At 39.5% G+C, this 17,724-nt stretch overlaps 2 protein-coding genes across 2 annotated transcripts; one reads left to right on the top strand and one right to left on the bottom strand.

The window, feature by feature from the left end:
- Window positions 1-3,190: 3,190 nt before the first annotated feature.
- Window positions 3,191-7,113, bottom strand: LOC101843561 (olfactory receptor 51I2-like). Its single transcript, XM_021223708.2, has one exon. The coding sequence runs from the start codon at window positions 5,693-5,695 to the stop codon at window positions 4,748-4,750; it is 948 nt and encodes a 315-aa protein (XP_021079367.1). The 5' UTR covers window positions 5,696-7,113; the 3' UTR covers window positions 3,191-4,747.
- A 9,028-nt stretch (window positions 7,114-16,141) lies between these two features.
- LOC121135144 (olfactory receptor 52D1-like) lies at window positions 16,142-17,205 on the top strand. The gene has a single exon (XM_040733511.1). It carries the CDS (start codon window positions 16,148-16,150, stop codon window positions 17,117-17,119), a length of 972 nt encoding a protein of 323 aa, XP_040589445.1. The 5' UTR covers window positions 16,142-16,147; the 3' UTR covers window positions 17,120-17,205.
- The last annotated feature ends 519 nt before the right edge of the window (window positions 17,206-17,724 follow it).

Below are 17,724 nucleotides of genomic sequence, written 5' to 3'. Positions count from 1 at the left end.
CTTTTGTTGACTATTTCCATAGGGGTTATAGGTCTATTTAAATTGCTTATCTGTTCTTGATTTAGTTTTGGCAATTGATAGCTGTCCAGGAAGTCATCCATTTCCTTTAAGTTTTCGAATTTTGTGGAGTACAGGTTTTCAAAGTATGACCTAATGATTCTCTGGATTTCCTCAGAGTCTGTTGTTATGTCCCCCTTTTCATTTCTAATTTTGTTAATTTGCGTGTTCACTCTCTGCTGTTTGGTAAGTTTGGACAAAGGTTTGTCTATCTTGTTGATTTTCTCAAAGAACCAACTCTTCGTTGCGTTGATTCTTTGTATTGTTTTCCTGGTTTCTACTTTATTGATTTCAGCCCTCAATTTGATTATTTCCTGGCGTCTACTCCTCCTGGGGGAGTGTGCTTCTTTGTGTTCTAGAGCTTTCAGCTGTGATGTTAATTCTCTGGTATAACTGTTCTCCTGTTTCTTCATGTGAGCATTTAGCGCTATGAACTTCCCCGTAGCACTGCTTTCAAAGTGTCCCATAGGTTTGGGTATGTTGTGTCTTCATTCTCATTGAATTCGAGGAAGTCTTTAATTTCTTTTTTTATTTCCTCTTTGACCCAGGGATGGTGCAGTTGAGCATTATTCAATTTCCATGAGTTTGTAGGTTTTCTGCAATTTGTGTTGTTGTTGAATTCTAATTTTAAAGCATGGTGGTCTGATAAGATGCATGGAGTTATTCCAATTTTTTTGTAGCTGCTGAGGTTTGATATGTTGCCAAGTATGTGGTCGATTTTTGAGAAGGTTCCATGTGGTGGTGAGAAGAAGGTATATTCTTTTTTATGTGGATGAAATGTTCTATAGATATCTGTTAATCCCAGTTGGGTCGTTACTTCTATTAGCCCTTTTGCTTCTTTGTTGAGTTTCTGTTTGGTATTCCTGTCTAGTGGTGAGAGTGGTGTGTTGAAATCTCCCACTATAACTGTGTGGGGCTTTAGATGAGATTTAAGTTCTAATAATGTTTCTTTAACGAATGTGGATGCCTTTGTATTTGGGGCATAGATGTTCAGGATAGACACTTCATCTTGGTGGGTTTCACCTGTGATGAGTATGTAATGACCTCCTTCATCTCTTTTGATTGATTTTATTTTAAAGTCTAGTTTGTTAGATATTAGGATTGCTACCCCGGCTTGTTTCTTGGGTCCATTCGATCGAAAAATTTTTTCCCAACCTTTAATTCTCAGGTAATGTCTGTCTTTAAGGGTGAGGTGTGTTTCCTGTATGCAGCAGAAGGAAGGGTTCTGTCTTCGAATCCAATCTGCTAGTCTGTGTCTTTTTATGGGTGAGTTAAGGCCATTAATATTGAGGGATATTAATGACCAATGATTGCTCATCCTTCTTCGATTTGCGATGGTTGTTGGTGGTGGAATTATGTGTGGAGTTTCACCCCTTTGTTCTTTTGGCTATTGGTAGAGAGAGATTCTCTAATGCTTATGTTTTTCTGGTTGTAGTTAGCTTCCTTGGGTTGGAGTTTTCCTTCCAAAATTTTCTGTAGGGCTGGGTTAGTGGACACATATTGCTTGAATCTAGTTAGTTTTGGCAAGTGATAGCTCTCCAGGAAGTCGTCCATTTCCTTTAAATTTTTGAATTTTGTGGAGTACAGGTTTTCAAAGTATGACCTAATGATTCTCTGGATTTCCTCAGAGTCTGTTGTTATGTCCCCTTTTCATTTCTGATTTTGTTAATTTGCATGTTCACTCTCTGCTGTTTGGTAAGTTTGGACAAAGGTTTGTCTATCTTGTTGATTTTCTCAAAGAACCAACTCTTCGTTGCATTGATTCTTTGTATTGTTTTCCTAGTTTCTACTTTATTGATGTCAGCCCTCAATTTGATTATTTCCTGGTATCTACTCCTCCTGGGGGAGTTTGCTTCTTTGTGTTCTAGAGCTTTCAGCTGCAAACACCCTTCTTTCTTCTCTGTACTCAGCCCAAAATTCTACACATGAATGATATAAAGAGGTAGTTGTCTTTTTGTATCTGGCTTTTTAGTATCAAAATGTCTTCCAGGCATTTTAAATTTAATACCATGAGATTCATTCCAATATAATCTTCAGTTTCCCTTTTTGTTCCTCAACTGTATATAAAGAACTTTTCTGTGCCATATACTATACTGGGTACATAGAGAACTCTAAACATCACTTGGATGTTTAGCTATAAAATTAACACCATGTAACACTGCTGATCTCTTTGCCTTTTGAGAAATAATACAGCCACATATTTATGGATGCACTAATTATGGAACCTTCCTCCCCTATGATATAGAACAAAGCAAGTGAACAAGGCAGTGTCTGGGTTATTTGGGTGTTTTTTTCCATTGCTCTAAAGTCTTAATTCAGACATAACCTTGAATTATCTTGTTGATCATGGGAGGAATTTTTAGTAGAACAATAGGAAAGGTTCAGTTAAGGACTTGTGAAATCTGTTTGGTGGCACTTCCTGTTGGAATGAAGCAATAGAGCTGCATCACCTGCCCTCCAACTGCACACTTAGAAGGCATGCTCCATAGAACCTGTAAAAGCAACATTCAGAAAGGAAGAATAGCACCTAAACTGCTGTTTCACAGAGACTCTGTAGATGTATACTCAGAATGACAAAAGGTCAAATAACAATTGACCCCGCCCAAGTCGTTCTTAGTAACACTTCATTCATCCAATACTCTTTTAATCTCATGAGCCTAGTAGGTTCTCCATGCATCATTTTGAAAGATACTTCCTCTGCTGCTCTATAGATTAAATGTGCTGACATTTCTTTCAGCGTCTTGTAGACTGGATAGTCCTTTTAAACTTTATTTTATTTTATTGGGGGGGCGCAGGATGGAGGGTACATAGGAAGGGACGGGGAAATGAGTGAGATGGGGATGCATGATGTGAAAGACACAGAGAATAAATAAAAAGAAATTTTAAATGATTTATTTAAGCACATTTGACTCTGTTAATTGCTATTGTTATAAACCATAGTCCATAGAGTACTTTCTACATAAATATGTAAGGTACATTTATAAAATATTTGAAAATAAAGTTTACTTTTATCCAGTGTTGGTACATATATTTATAGTATGATAAATAACAAAAGATCAATATAAAATTAATCTTCAGTAAAAATATGATCAATTTTAGAAAAAGATGTTTTGATGTAATAATTAAACACAAATAGATGAGAATGACAATATTTATTAACTCACTCCTCACTTCATATCTGTCAGATGCATTGCAGGCCCCAAAATGAGGCTAAAGAGAAACATGATTGACAAAACATAGGTGGCAAGGGCAAATTAATATTTAGGTGGTTAAAATATATTCGCTGAGGACAGTGCAAATACAACGCAGGTCATGAGCAGTTAGTTCCACTTGGATTAAGATTCAGGAAAGTTCAGACAAAACATTTATTTAGACATTGACTCACACATATCATACCTTAAGGGATTTTTTTAACACTTTCAATTTTCTTTTTACCAGGGACAAGTGTGTCATGTCACAGTGTGCATAGAGAGGTCAGAAGGGAACAATGTGCATGCATTGGTTTACTCCTTTCACTATGTGGATCCACAGGCTCAAACTTGGTAAGTCAAGCTTAGTGACCAGTTAGTTCCTCTACCCATGGGACCAAGTTACTGGTCTGCATGTCCTGCTTTAAAGCTCAACACAGAATCTTGTACCTGTTACCATTAAATAAAAATTAATGTGCATAAATAAGCTATGTTTGTTATTACATGAATGATAAGCAAATTATTCTGCTTATACTTAAAAGCAAGCCAATGAGATAGATAGAAGAAAAACTGGTACCAAATTTTATATGTGAAAAAAGATCAAGATGGCAAAATTTCAAATTTCATTGCACTTTCTCCTACTGGGGCAGTGAGAGACTCAGAGAGTTAGAAAACATTTTCCAATATGAAACCCTACTTTGTAAAAAGACAGCATTGGTTTATAAAATTTTTGATTTGTTCAAATCATGTTTTCGTCTCTTAGTTACTCATTTTTTATTCCTTATTCAACCATGTTTCACTTAATCCTTCATTATTAGTCTCAAAGATCCTATCTCAGTGGAAGTATAACATAGATGGACAGAATGGCCCAAAATTATTGCCACGGAGAGTTTCTATTCTTTGAGGAGAAACGTATCTATGAAGAGTGACAGAACAGTCACAAGAGTTATAAGCAAAGGGTCCTTAACTTCCATGAGGTGAAACTAAACGCTAATGTACCTCTAGTCTCTCATGTATGGGAAAACGTTCAAGGAATCCTAAAATCAAATGAAGACACCAGAGCTTTACAACTGTTCAGACCCCAGGCATCAAGTCACTATTGCTTTAACATTCATGGTACAGATGTCACAGCCCAACACACAGTGACCCCTATCTGTGTGTTTCATGCACATCCCTTGAAGTCTTACAGTGTCACCAAGATATTAGTCTTTGGTTTATCTAGAAAATAACATTTCTTGTTGTGATGGGAAAAGTGTGATTGGTTATCTTGAAACCAAGATTTCTTTCTATCTCTAAAGAAAAGTTAACAAAGTTAAGTTTTGGGTATGACCCCAAATGGTGTTGGCAGGTACTATCTTAATAATGTACATTGAACTTCTTATCAGTGATCCTGGAACTTTAAGTACACACCTCAAATACCCTAGTTAATCTCACCCTATTCTGCTACCTAGTTGTCTGTACTTCCAACACTAGATCATATACCATTTCTGTCTTTGTCAGACTCACAACTTGATCCTGAAAAGCATCTTAAGAAGTCTCCGGCGAATCTCCTTTGTCTTAATGGAGTAGATGACAGGATTTAACATGGGAGGCACAAAGAGATAGAGAATAGACATGAGGATATGGACTGCATGAGGTAAGCCAGCCCCAAAACGATGCACAATGGACACGCTGACCATGGGCACATAGAAGATGAGTACAGCCAAGATGTGGGACACACATGTGTTGAGTGTCTTGAGACGCTCCTCTTGAGATGCAATGGCCAGCACTGATCGCAGGATAAGCACATAAGAGATGAGGATGAGTGCGGAGTCCAGACCAAAAGTGAGTAACACAATGGACAACCCATAGTGACTATTGAGGGTAACATCAGTACACGCCAGTTTAATCATGTCCACATGCAGGCAGTAAGCATGGGAGAGGATGTTCTGAGGGTGGCAGAAGGGAAGTCTCTGCAAAAGTACTGGGAAGACCACAATGAGAACAAAGCTGCGGAGGACTGTTCCCAAGCCCATTGCCACAATCCGGGCATTGGTGAGCACTGTGGCATAGCGCAGTGGATTACATATGGCTACATAGCGATCAAAGCTCATGGCTAGAAGAATGCCAGATTCTGTCCAAGAAAAGAGATGTATAAAAAACATCTGAGCCAAGCATGCATTAAAGGTGATCACTCGGGCATGGAAACAAAGGGCAGCCAGAACAGTTGGCAGAGTGGAAAAAGACACACCCAAGTCATTCACAGACAGTAGGGACAGGAAGTAGTACATGGGCTGGTGCAAGCTCTGCTCCTCCTTGACAATGAGGAGGATCAAGGAATTGCCTACAATGGAGATGGCATAGAATAAAAGGAAAGGGAAAGACAGCCATGGCTCCATGGCTTCCATTCCTGGAAAGCCTGTCAGAATAAAGCTGGGAGCCTCAGAGGCATTGATCCTAAAGTTGCCCATGAGAGAATAGGGTCGTTTGTCACAGTCAGATGGGTGTTTTCGGATATTACACCATGTGTCCAATACCCCATGAAGGAAAAAGCATCACACAAGTTTTTTTTTCATAATTTTGCACATGTATTTGATCTCTGAAGTCCACTGAGCTATGGAGTAGTGAACTCTAGCTATGGGAAGAGACTTCGTTCTCAGGCTCTTTCAGGAGAATAAATTGGACTTTTCATAGGAGTTAACCATCTCATCCAGTTTCTTAGTAGCTTCCTGAATACAGTCTTTATGATCATTTACCCAGCTATTTCCATATGCCTTACACTTCATAACCATGACCTAGGATGATCTATAGGGAATTATATATCCATTCTGAAAAATAAGGAGACAAGTATCTAAGTAAAGGAAGTAAGTTACCCCAGGTATCTTGATAAGGAAGCTACATGACTAGATCTTAAATTCTAGTCCAACTTCAATTGCCAGGTTTTTTCCTATAAATTGATAAAATAAACAATCACATGCCTTCATGTTCATGACACACCATTGCTGTTCCTCTATTGGAATTTCAAATTTCCCCAGGTATCAGAGATAAGAAATGTTACTTTAAACCAGTCCAGTGAGAAGATGTGGCAAAAGAGTGACAGCCTTTCATTTTACATCCTTCTCCTTTGCTCTCTTATTTATGTTTTAGATCCACCCATTTGAGAAAGAAACTGCATTTAACAATATTTTGCAACATTTCAATGGCAAGCCTACAAACCTTTAATGCCATGTAAAAAGATTTTGGGTGCCAGATCAATTTCTGTGCCTCACAAATAATTATTAACACGCATATCCATCATTGAATATCATTGTCTTTCCACATTTACTATTCTATATGACCCTCAGGAAATATAGTTTTCTTCTGTGACTGAATTCAAATATTGTATCAGGGAATACTAATACTAAATATCAGGGTTTGATAAAGAGTCGCAAAGATCCATGAATGAAGGATGAGTTTTCTGGGAAACAGCATTAGTTTTGAAGACGTAAGCAAGACAGAGCAGAAATATAGTGGAGATCTTTAGAGTGTAATGAACCCCTGATGGCGCCATGTAAAGAAAGAACACTACAGACTTCTTGAACACCCTAGTCTCATTCCACCATGGAATACATTCCACTTCACAGAAAGCTAAAATTGTCTTAACTAAAAACTTCTGCAGAAAACAAAATAGCACTCATGTCTGTTCCTGTTGTAACTAGAGAAGATGAAGAGGCCCCATTGGTCTCAGCTGACACTAGTGTCATTCCTGCTTCTCAGTAATTTTCCAGGTATTTACACCAAGGCACAAAATGAGAAGGAGGGAAGAAAGACATGAAAAAAAGAAAGACAAGAATAGAAAGAGGAGGTAAGGCTGATTGTTTGTTGTTTGTTTGTTTGTTTGTTTGTTTGTGTGGGGGTAGTGCTTGGTTTTTGAAGACAGGGTTTCTCTGTGTAGTCCTGACTGTCCTGGAACTCATTCTGTAGACTAGGCTGGTCTCAAACTCACAGAAATCTGTCTACCTCTGCCCACCAAGTGCTGGGATTAAAGGTGTACACTACCACCTCCCAGCAAAATTTTTTGTTTCACTTTTGTTTTTAAAAGAGGAAATAATACGAAAAGGGGAAAGGTCAAGTAAAGAAATGTAAGATACAGGATGCAAGTTCCGAGAAGACAATTTTTGAAGTCAACAACAGCAACACAGAAAATAAAGATTACGAAAAAGACAAATAAGACCACAAACAGCTACAAGGAGTTTGTCTCAACCTGTCTCATGCTCCTGGCATCAGATAATATACTCATCCGAGACCTGGTGAAGGATATAGAACCCATATCCATGCCAAAGTTCTCAGGAGTCGCCTCTCAACCTCTAAGCAATGGAGATCCCACCCCATGACCTAATATTCTTCAGGCAAACACTGTTGGGAATACGTTCTTCATCACAGGATCCTGGTGTTTACCACCTGTCATCTATTCCCTGGGGTACTTCAGAGCTCTGTGCGGAGCACATGACAAAAGTCCCTCTCCTCCCAGTCAAACAGAGCTTACATGCACCTGTTGTATGTCCTCATGACTGACTACTGGGGTCCTGAAACAATGTGTCAAATCAGAGTCTGAGTACCTAGTAGTCTAACACTAGTAAATGCTAATATATAAATATAATTCATTCTTCCTCACCTCCAGCTAGACAGAGTCCTTTCCCCCAAGCCTAGTTCCCACCCTAAGACCCCTTTCCAGGCAAGGAGCAGAAGCTCCACTGTAAGGCTCGCTAATTTCACAGACAATAGAAACAATTGCTCATCAATGATGCCCTGTGTTTTCAGTGTCCTCGTAACCCCATCAAAGTTTCACAACCAGTTTCACAGACGAGGAATCCTCCCACTTCACACATGAGAAAACTGGAGGCCTAGAAAGTCAAAGTACACTCAAAACTATTAGTACCAAGTAACAAAGCTGCTTTCAAACACAGGCCATTCATTTATTCACTTACATATCACAACACATAACAGACAGACATGATAATACAAACCTTTAATCACAGCATGGGGAGACTAAAGCAAAAGAATTGCAAATTGGAGAGTACTCTGGTTGAATCTAAGACCTTGGTCAGCATGAGAGAAACATAACCACACTCTGCTTCCATAAATAACTCACTGCTGTTTCATAGTGTCTTCTAGTTACACTCAGTTTGCTGCAAATGACCAAAATTCAACCTCCTCCAAAGCTGAATAAACATTCTATCATGCATATATGGTACATACATATTTTTATTTTTGTTTAGCAGCTTTTAGGTATCTGGACTGATTTCATGCTTTAGGTATCTGGACTGATTTCATGCTTTAATTGTTGTAAATAGTGCTAAAATATTCATGAGCTGACATGTGTCTCTTTGTTACACAGATATTATCTCTTTTGGATATATACCTAGATAGGGATCATAAGGTGGATATATTTTTAGACTTTTAGGACTGTACTAGCATCTGTAATAGACACACTGGTTCATATTCCTGTCAGAAGTTATGAGTCCCCCTCTCTCTCCCTATACTCATCATTATCTGTTTTTGAGGGATTCTTATTACTTCTCTGAGAGTCTCAAAACAGTGTGTTTTGATCATATTCAGCTCTTCCCAGATCCACACCCCCTTCCCTACTAACCCAACTTTGTGTCCTTTTCATTCTTGGATGTGTGGTTTTCCACTGGAGAGTGGTTGGCTTAGCAGGGGCTACACCCTTATGTAAAGAGAAGCCTTCCTGCCAGCCTGGTTCCAGAGCCGTATCAGTCCCAAATAAACACACAGGAGGCTATATTAATTATGAAGCTGTTGACCTTGCTTGTTTCTTACTGGCTAGCTCTGACTTAAGTATTTACCCCAAAATTGTTAATCTAAGTATTTCTCTTACCGAAGCAAAGTTCTGGACATCTTATTTCTCTGGCGGGCTACATCATGACTCCCTGTGTTTCTCCTACCCAGAGTCCTCCTGAACTCCTAGTCCAACCTATCTTGCTTTCCTATTGGCCAACAGTGTTTTATTGACATATACATAGGACTTCCTCCATCAGCTCCTCTTTTCTGTCTAAACAAAAAGAAAGTTCTTAACTTTAACATAGTCAAATTATATAAAACAGAACAGTTATCAAGTAAGAACAAGTTACAATATTTTGTCTATCAACATTTAGCAAGATTTAAAGAAAATATAATCCATCCCATTCTTGTGAGTCCAAAGGTCTATATGTAGCTTATCTTTTATCATAACTAAGGAAAACTATAATTATAACTATCTGCCTTCAACTCTATCAAAGACCACAGAAGGATAATATATAAACACTAGGATTGACAGAGATATCTTGCTGCCTGGGCAGTCACCTGAAGTTTCTCTGTAATGTTGGGGCATCCATCTTCAGCCCATAGGCCACAGTATGTCTAGAAGACTTTTCAGCAAAGCAGGAAATTTCAAACTGTCCATTTGCATCGGCAGTCTGTCAGTCATTTTTCTGTGTCCTGCAGAAAGTCTCCTAGACTCTTCCATGAAGCAGGAACCATGAAGGACTATTTGAGTTCAGCAGTCACTTTCCTGTGGGTCCTGCATGTCCAGTTTATACAGCAACAGTCAAGCAGTCTAGGCAAGAGCTGTTTCTTGCCCAGATGGCTAATCTTGCCATGTTGAAAGTAAACTCCATAACGAGTTTCTTCGATGCCCATCTTCCTCTCAGACATAATTGGTGCTGCCAGGAGCAGACATTTCTCATTGTCAAGAAAAACCCTAAACCATTTTAAATGCCATTTTCTGAAGGTCTTTGAAATGTTTGAAGACTGTCTATCTATCTGTCTCAAATACATCTCTATATATCTAGAAAACCTAACTTACCTAACTAAAATTCTGACTATTATAAGTAACTATCTATAGTCGGTATTTAATTATGCATTACATTTTAAAAGAACAGTATAAGCACAATACTTAATCAAGAGGAGAAATATACATATCACAAAATTGACCTTGAATTTGTCTCAACAAATGAAAAACCATACCATAATCCCCTTTTTCCTTTAAAAAGAGATGGGTTATTATCATTAACGAATTATAAATAATCCCATTTAAATGAAAACAAAGATTTATAAACAAGATGGGATTAGGACATCGCTCATTCCAAACTGCTTCATGCTGGAAGAGGGCGCTGTTCATACCATGGGGATCATGACAAAACTCAGAAACCTGTATAAGTCCTTAATTTCAGGGTCTGTAAGACTGCATCATCTTAGCTGTTTTAGATGTTGACTCACTTGGGCCATTGCTTCCAGGGGTCTTGGTTCATCAAACCACAGAAGCCTGGAAGGAATTCTCAGCTTTTCATTTTCTGTAGAAACATAAACAAAAACTCCTTTCCCAAGTAACATATCCTCATACTTAAATTTCGAAGTCAAGGCATTTTCAAAAGATATAAGTTGAATTAATTCAGCAGCATTCATAATCAAGTGTACTTTAGCAGTTGTTCCTTCCTTAGCAATCAAAAAAACTGAAAAACACAATAACGTACAGTATCCAGACTTTCTGTGTATTTTTCATCTTTACATGACTTATTTATCTATTATTATTATTAATCTATTTCTTTTACTTTTATTTATTTTTCTCTGAGACAGGGTTTCTCTTTGGAAATCTGCCTGCCTCTGCCTCTGCAGCAAATCCTACCAGCTTGCGCCACCACAGCCAGCTTCTCTATTTATTTACCACTATGCCGTTTCTTTATCTCTCTCAATCCTACATATATTTTTAAACATACTGTAAACCTTTAGAGGTTTTTCTTCATCCAAGTCTGTCTTTACTGTAAATCTTTATGTTTTTCTGGCCACGTGTCTTATCTGTTAAAACCGCAGCTGTTTAAACTGCCGTTTTTCCAAGATGGCGGGCAGAAGCATGACTCCAGCTTACTGGATCAGTCTATGGTGACATCCAGCAAAAGCTGCTGGCTTGGAGATGTGGTCACTGTCACTTCCAGCTGTATGTACACACCTTTCAATCATCAGCAGAGCCTCTTAAAAGAAACTTGTTTTTTTCTTTTATGCTGAGTCAGAAAGACTCCCTTAAGCAAGCCACGTGGATCTCTGCTTGTCGCTAGCAAAATAGAGCCCACCTGAGAAAATGTTGCTACCAAGAAGCTGTGCTTCTCTCCGTGCTTTTGTTTCTAAAATTCCTTTAAAGCTCTTGTCATTCTACGTGGAAATTCATGATCCCACTTCTGATCACCATTTGTAAAGAGAAGCCTTCCCGCCAGCCTGGTTCCAGAGCCGTATCAGTCCCATATAAACACACAGGAGGCTATATTAATTATGAAGCTGTTGGCCTTGCTTGTTTCTTACTAGCTAGCTCTGACTTAAGTATTTACCCCATAATTGTTAATCTAAGTATTTCTCTTACAGGAGCAAAGTTCTGGACATCTTATTTCTCTGGCGGGCTACATCGTGACTCCCTGTGTTTCTCCTACCTAGATTCCTCCTGGACTCCTAGTCCCACCTATCTTACTTCCCTATTGGCCAACAGCGCTTTATTGGCATATACATAGGACTTCCCCCATCACCCTTAGAGAAAACTGTCTCTCCCTCTCTCAAGCATCTGGAATTTGTCAATAGCTCCATGGATTTTGTGCCCAACTTCTCTCTCCATACTGAGACTTGGTCCAGTTTGAGCTTGTACAGATTTTTATATGTTGTTTCAACCTCTGTTAGTTTCTATGTGCAGCTATCCCACTGTTTCTAGGAAATAATATTTAGTCATCTGCCACCTCTGTCTCTTACACTCTTTCCACACCCTTTAATACAGTAGATTTCTGAGTCTTGGGAGGGGTGGTGGTCACTTTTGCAGATCCACAACACGGGGCAACAACAGGATGTCCAGGAAAAGTCCTAGTGGGTGCAGAGACCAAGGGCCTTGAAACAGATGAATGATTCTTTGTGATAAACTCCTGCAAGTAAAAATGTATGGATAAAGGGGTTTACTGTGTGACTCACTATGTCACACTGCAGCTTCCATAGTAAGGGTTTCCCTTTCTCCTTTTTCTCTCTTAAATTTTATTTTCTTTTGTTTCGGGGGAGAGGAATGGGTGGGACTGGTAGGCATGATGTGAAAGACACAAAGAATAAATAAAAAGAAAGTAAAAAAACAGGAGTAACAGATTTATTCATGATTCATTAACATTAATTATATGCGCATCGAAGGGGAGATATATTAATACAGTTCCTCCTTAAAAATCTACTGAGATTTGTAAGATTTTAGTGTTAAGTGTTGCCTTTATTAATACAATATCAAAAATATGAGAAGACCTGACCAGAGTACCAACATGGCTCACACCTACGGCTCATAACCTGAAGCAGCAAGAGGTCCTACACTGAAAGAGCCTTGAATGTGATTCAATATTCTACTACCATGTTTCTGAAATAATAACTACTCAAGGCACATTTTGTGAAATGAATGCTAATGGTCAGGGAGCATGCACATGTTCATGATTATCTCTTGATACATGGCCTTGGAGATGACCTGAGTCCATAGAAATCATAACATACAGGACATAGGAAATTCAGTGACATCAACACCACTATAGAGAAATGGAGAGAAGAGAAGGAAAGGTGTGAGAAAGTTAACATAAAAATTGGGAATCCTGCAGAAGATGGAGAGGAAGAATTTTAGGACCCAGTAGTGTCAAGGGCACCACAAGAAAACCCACAAAACCAATAAGTCTGGGTTCATAGGATCTCACAGAGACTGAACCAACAAAGCCTCCATGGGACTGACATAGGCCTGCTGCATATATGTTACAGTTGTGTAACTTGATCTTTGTCTGGGACTCCTAGCAGTAAGACCTAGAATGCCTCTGACTCTATTGCCTGATTTTTGGGACCCATTCCTCCTGCTGGGTTGCCTCATGCAACCTTAGGGAAGGAGGGGGTGCCTGGTCTCACTGCAGCTTAATATACGATGGCTGGTTGATATCCATGCAATGTCCACCTGTGTCTGAAGAGAAACAGTGAAGGGAGAGTAGATAGTGGGGCATGGGGAAAGGGGAAGGAGGGCAAGCTTTGGTTATGATGTAAAAACAAGAAAATGTTTAAAAATGCAAAGTGTCGTTTCAATATTTTCCTCATAAATCCCTCCCAGGGTAAACCTCCCTTATTCCTTTTTCCTCTTTTCAACACTTCCCTAATATTTTCCAGAAAAGTAAGCACCATGGATCAAATCCTGAGCAGGTTCTCTGAGTTTTAGACTTGAGTATATCCCAATCTACACACAACCACATCCTTTGAATAAAAACGGATGGAATTCAGAGCTATGCCAAACACAATCCTTGCGCTTGCAAAACTGAGGCTGGATAGGTGGCTACACCCAGATCACACACTAAGCTTTCATGTGCTGAAACAAAACATCATATGCCCTACGCGTTGCTTACACATATAGCTGTTCTACTGCTCATACCTCACATGACAACCCACCACAGCTAAAGCCTGACCTGCCAGTCTATGATAGAAATGCCCTTAGTAGTAGAGTCTCTAAAAGTAGTTGTTCAAAAAAAAGAAGTCAGGGTTCAATTGCTAAGATCTAAAAAGCATCAAGGGACAAAACTCATAGTGTCTTGTAGCAAGACTGCATGGAACAACTTCCTAAGCATGCCCCTTTCAGAGCACAGGGCTACTGCAACTAAGTATCTGCTCCCAACTTTCCCCTATTACACAGATTTTGTCTGTAGTCCACCTTCCCACAGTCTACATTCATTTTCATACATGGCAGAGCATCCTCCTTACAATTGCCATTTGAAGTATTCTCTTGGGGGCAACAATAAGCTAAAAAGAAAACATGTGGGAAGTCTAAGCCTCTGAGTTCCACTTTCAACTGTTTTTTCCCCTAGGAACTGGTTATCAGAGAAAAATCTTCTGGCTAATCTCTCTCTCTCTCTCTCTTTCTCTCTCTCTCTCCTTTTATCCTTTTATCTGTCTCTTTAAAACAGTGGGCGACTTCAGAAATGGGTACAGATATTATAAATAATACCATGGGAGAAAAACATTGAAATTCGAGTACGGACCTTCTAAATCTACAGTTAAATGAAGTGAACTGATTGCAATTCTGACAGTGCTGTGCCCTGCATCTCCTCACTTCATTTCTGTGAGTTTGGACCCGTTGGTGAGATCAAGGTAAGAATAATGATTAAATTCCCCCACTCTGGATGCTGTTCTGCAGCAAGGAACTTGTGAGATATAGAAGATTTAAAAAAGAAGATGCTACTTCTATCATTAGAATTTTTTTTAAGTTTGAGGACAATTTTGTTTGAGCTTAAGAGAAAAACAGCAGGTTAGGCAAGCTGTGGATATAAGCATCTGCCAGAAGGGAGATGGAGAAGAGATAGAGAGAAAGCCATGTGTTTTGTAGTGAATGTCAACGAGCTGTCATGGGGCAAAAGAAGAGGGTGGCTTCAGAGAAAGAATGAAAAAGCCCAAAGTGCCAGGAAAGGTATGTTTAGCTTTTGGTCAATACCCAAAAAAGAGATAAAGAAACGTTTAAAAAGAAAGAAAAGTAACATTCTCTTCAGTCCTGTCTCAGAAAATAAGTAGGCAGCATGGCAGAAATTCAAGTACTGCCTGATGGGAGAGGCTGCAACCATTGACCTGGGATTAAAACTTTTAACCCCATTACTCAACTATTTTCTTCAATGCCAAAAAGATGTATGAGATAGGAAAGCAAATGTTGCTATTCTCAATTCAGAAAGAATTTAGAAACCATAGTGAGGTTGTAGGGTTCATCTGGTGTCTAAAATCAAAGGGACAAATGAGCTGAGGCTGGGATTCCACTGCTATGTGTGTGAGATGACACAGAGATTTGAAAATAACCATGCGAAATTCATATGCTTGAATTAAGGCTCAAATTTCTTATAACCCAACAAAAAGATACCGTGGGTATATGATGTGTCACTAAGGGAAGATACATACACTACACACCACCCTTCCTCAACAAAAACACCTCATTCTTTTAGGATACCAGGCTTACCCACTCACTCTCTACATCTGATTCTGTTAGCATTTGGTATGCTGCCTAGTCATCACAGTGCACTGGCTTTGCAGTAGTTGGTGTCTAACGTGTGTGATATGTTTCATATTTAAATTATTATAGATACTCCAGAAGCAGGTGGATATATTCATGTTGGCTAAAGCCTGCGATATGAAAACAAGCTATTTGACATGAAATTAGGCATAGATGGTACTAAAGCATGGAGATTTTGAGACAAATGGGCAATGGTGTGTTACTATGAATTGCCAATTGTTTTAGTGCATCTGATCAAAGGCTGGGTATCAACAATGTCAATGAAAGGGTCAAGGTTAGAACTAAGATTCTAAAAAGGCAGTCAGTAAAAAAATAAAAGGTGATTAAGAACTAGATGAGATAGTGAACTTCAAAAACCTGAGAAGAAGCCGGGTGTTGGTGGCGCACGCCTTTAATCCCAGCACTCAGGAGGCAGAGGCAGGCGGATCTCTGTGAGTTCGAGGCCAGGCTGGACCGACAGCCTCCAAAGCCACAGAGAACCCCTGTCTCGTAAAACCAGAAGAAAAAAAAACCTGTGAAGAATACAAATAAAAAAGGGACAGTTGCCTAAGCTTATGCTATAAACTGAAGAAACAAGCAATGCCCTAGTTATATGTGCAGGAAAGAAGCAAATTGAGTGTGGGATGTGGTAGGAAATAGATCGATGTGGGTTAGGCTGAGCTGACATTTAGTTTAAATGCATGCCACCAATGATGAGCACATAAAGAAAAACCTGCTATATATGACAGCATTTTCTCAGATACTCAATCTACTTGGTAGATATGAATATTTTGTTTTAAAAAAAGTTTTTATACAAAGGCCATTATTTTAGGTGAATCAACTACATACCTGATGCTACAGGACTGGTGTACCATTTCTTCTATCAAGAATGTCATTCTCCAATGCTAATGACAGTCTCCCAGACACTCTTTTCCTGACAGGGATCCCAGGGCTGGAGGCTTTCCACACCTGGATTTCTATCCCTTTCTGTGTGGTGTATCTGATAGCACTGCTTGGTAATGCTGCCCTCATCCTTATCATTGGGACAGAGAGTGCTCTTCATGCACCCATGTATCTCTTCCTCTGCCTTCTCTCACTCACTGACCTGGCTCTAAGCTCTACCACTGTACCAAAGACACTTGCCATTCTTTGGCTCCATGCTGGAGAGATTTCCTTTAGCGGATGCCTAGCACAGATGTTTTGTGTTCATTCTATCTATGCTCTGGAGTCCTCAGTTCTCCTTGCCATGGCCTTTGATCGATATGTGGCTATCTGCAACCCACTGAGATATACAACCATTCTCAACCATACTGTCATAATTCAAATTGTCTTTGCTGGAATATTACGTAGTGTGACTGCTGTATCACCCTTCATCTTTTTGCTGAAGCGACTGCCCTACTGTGGTCACCGTGTCATGGCTCACACATACTGTGAGCATATGGGCATTGCTAGGCTTGCCTGTGCCAACATCACTGTCAACATTGTCTACGGGCTCACTGTGGCTCTGCTGGTTGTGGGCCTGGATTCAATCCTCATCGCCATCTCCTATGGCTTCATCCTCCAGGCTATCTTTCGTCTTCCATCTCAAGACGCTAGGCACAAGGCTCTGAGTACCTGTGGCTCTCACCTTGGTGTCATCTTGGTTTTCTACACCCCTGCTTTCTTCTCCTTCCTCACCCACCGCTTTGGTCACAACCGAGTTCCCAAGCATGTGCACATCTTCCTGGCTAACCTCTATGTGCTGGTGCCTCCTGTGCTCAATCCCATTATCTACGGAGCAAGAACCAAGGAGATTCAGAGTCGACTAATAAGACTACTTCACTTAGGGAAAGGCTCGGCATTAACTCTGAGCAGAGATTGAAGATGACAAAAAAATACATAGGCAGGTGAGTCATCTAGTCATGGGTGAATGGAAATGGGATGTGTTAATGACAGCATGACATGGGAAGAAATGCTGGAAGAGAAATAGTCTGGTGACTGTGGGTTGTTAAACATCACAGTAAAATGCTCTGCCCACCACTCTTACACTTATAGGCGATTAAATTTCTTTTTCTTTGTCTTAGGAAATATAATTTTCTAAGAGGATATGGAGGAGGAGGGGAAACAGGAGGGGGATGAGGTATGTTCTGACACAAATACTGCAACTGCATTTCAAGATTAAAATAGTCTGTTGACACAATATGGGGAAATAAAATAAAGAAATCAGAATGGCATTCAGAGTGAACATAAATCCAAACTGTAAAAAACTCTTGGTCGTGGGTGCATCCACGGGTCTGAAGGACCACATGTATTTGAACATGTTCTCTCTCACTTGGCTTTCAGTCTTGATCCACTTATGAAATCTTCTGTCAAGTAAGGTTAGCTTTGAAACAGGGACAATGGGAATACCTTACATAAGACTTTTTGTAAAATCTCCCATCATGTAATTATTACAACTATTTTATAGTATCTATCTAAAATAGACAG

The sequence above is a fragment of the Mesocricetus auratus genome, unplaced genomic scaffold (assembly GCF_017639785.1).
Source record: "Mesocricetus auratus isolate SY011 unplaced genomic scaffold, BCM_Maur_2.0 Super-Scaffold_4256, whole genome shotgun sequence".
Classification (NCBI taxonomy): domain Eukaryota; kingdom Metazoa; phylum Chordata; class Mammalia; order Rodentia; family Cricetidae; genus Mesocricetus; species Mesocricetus auratus.
Note: the sequence above shows the minus strand (reverse complement) of the source record. Positions and strands in the feature narration are given on the sequence as shown.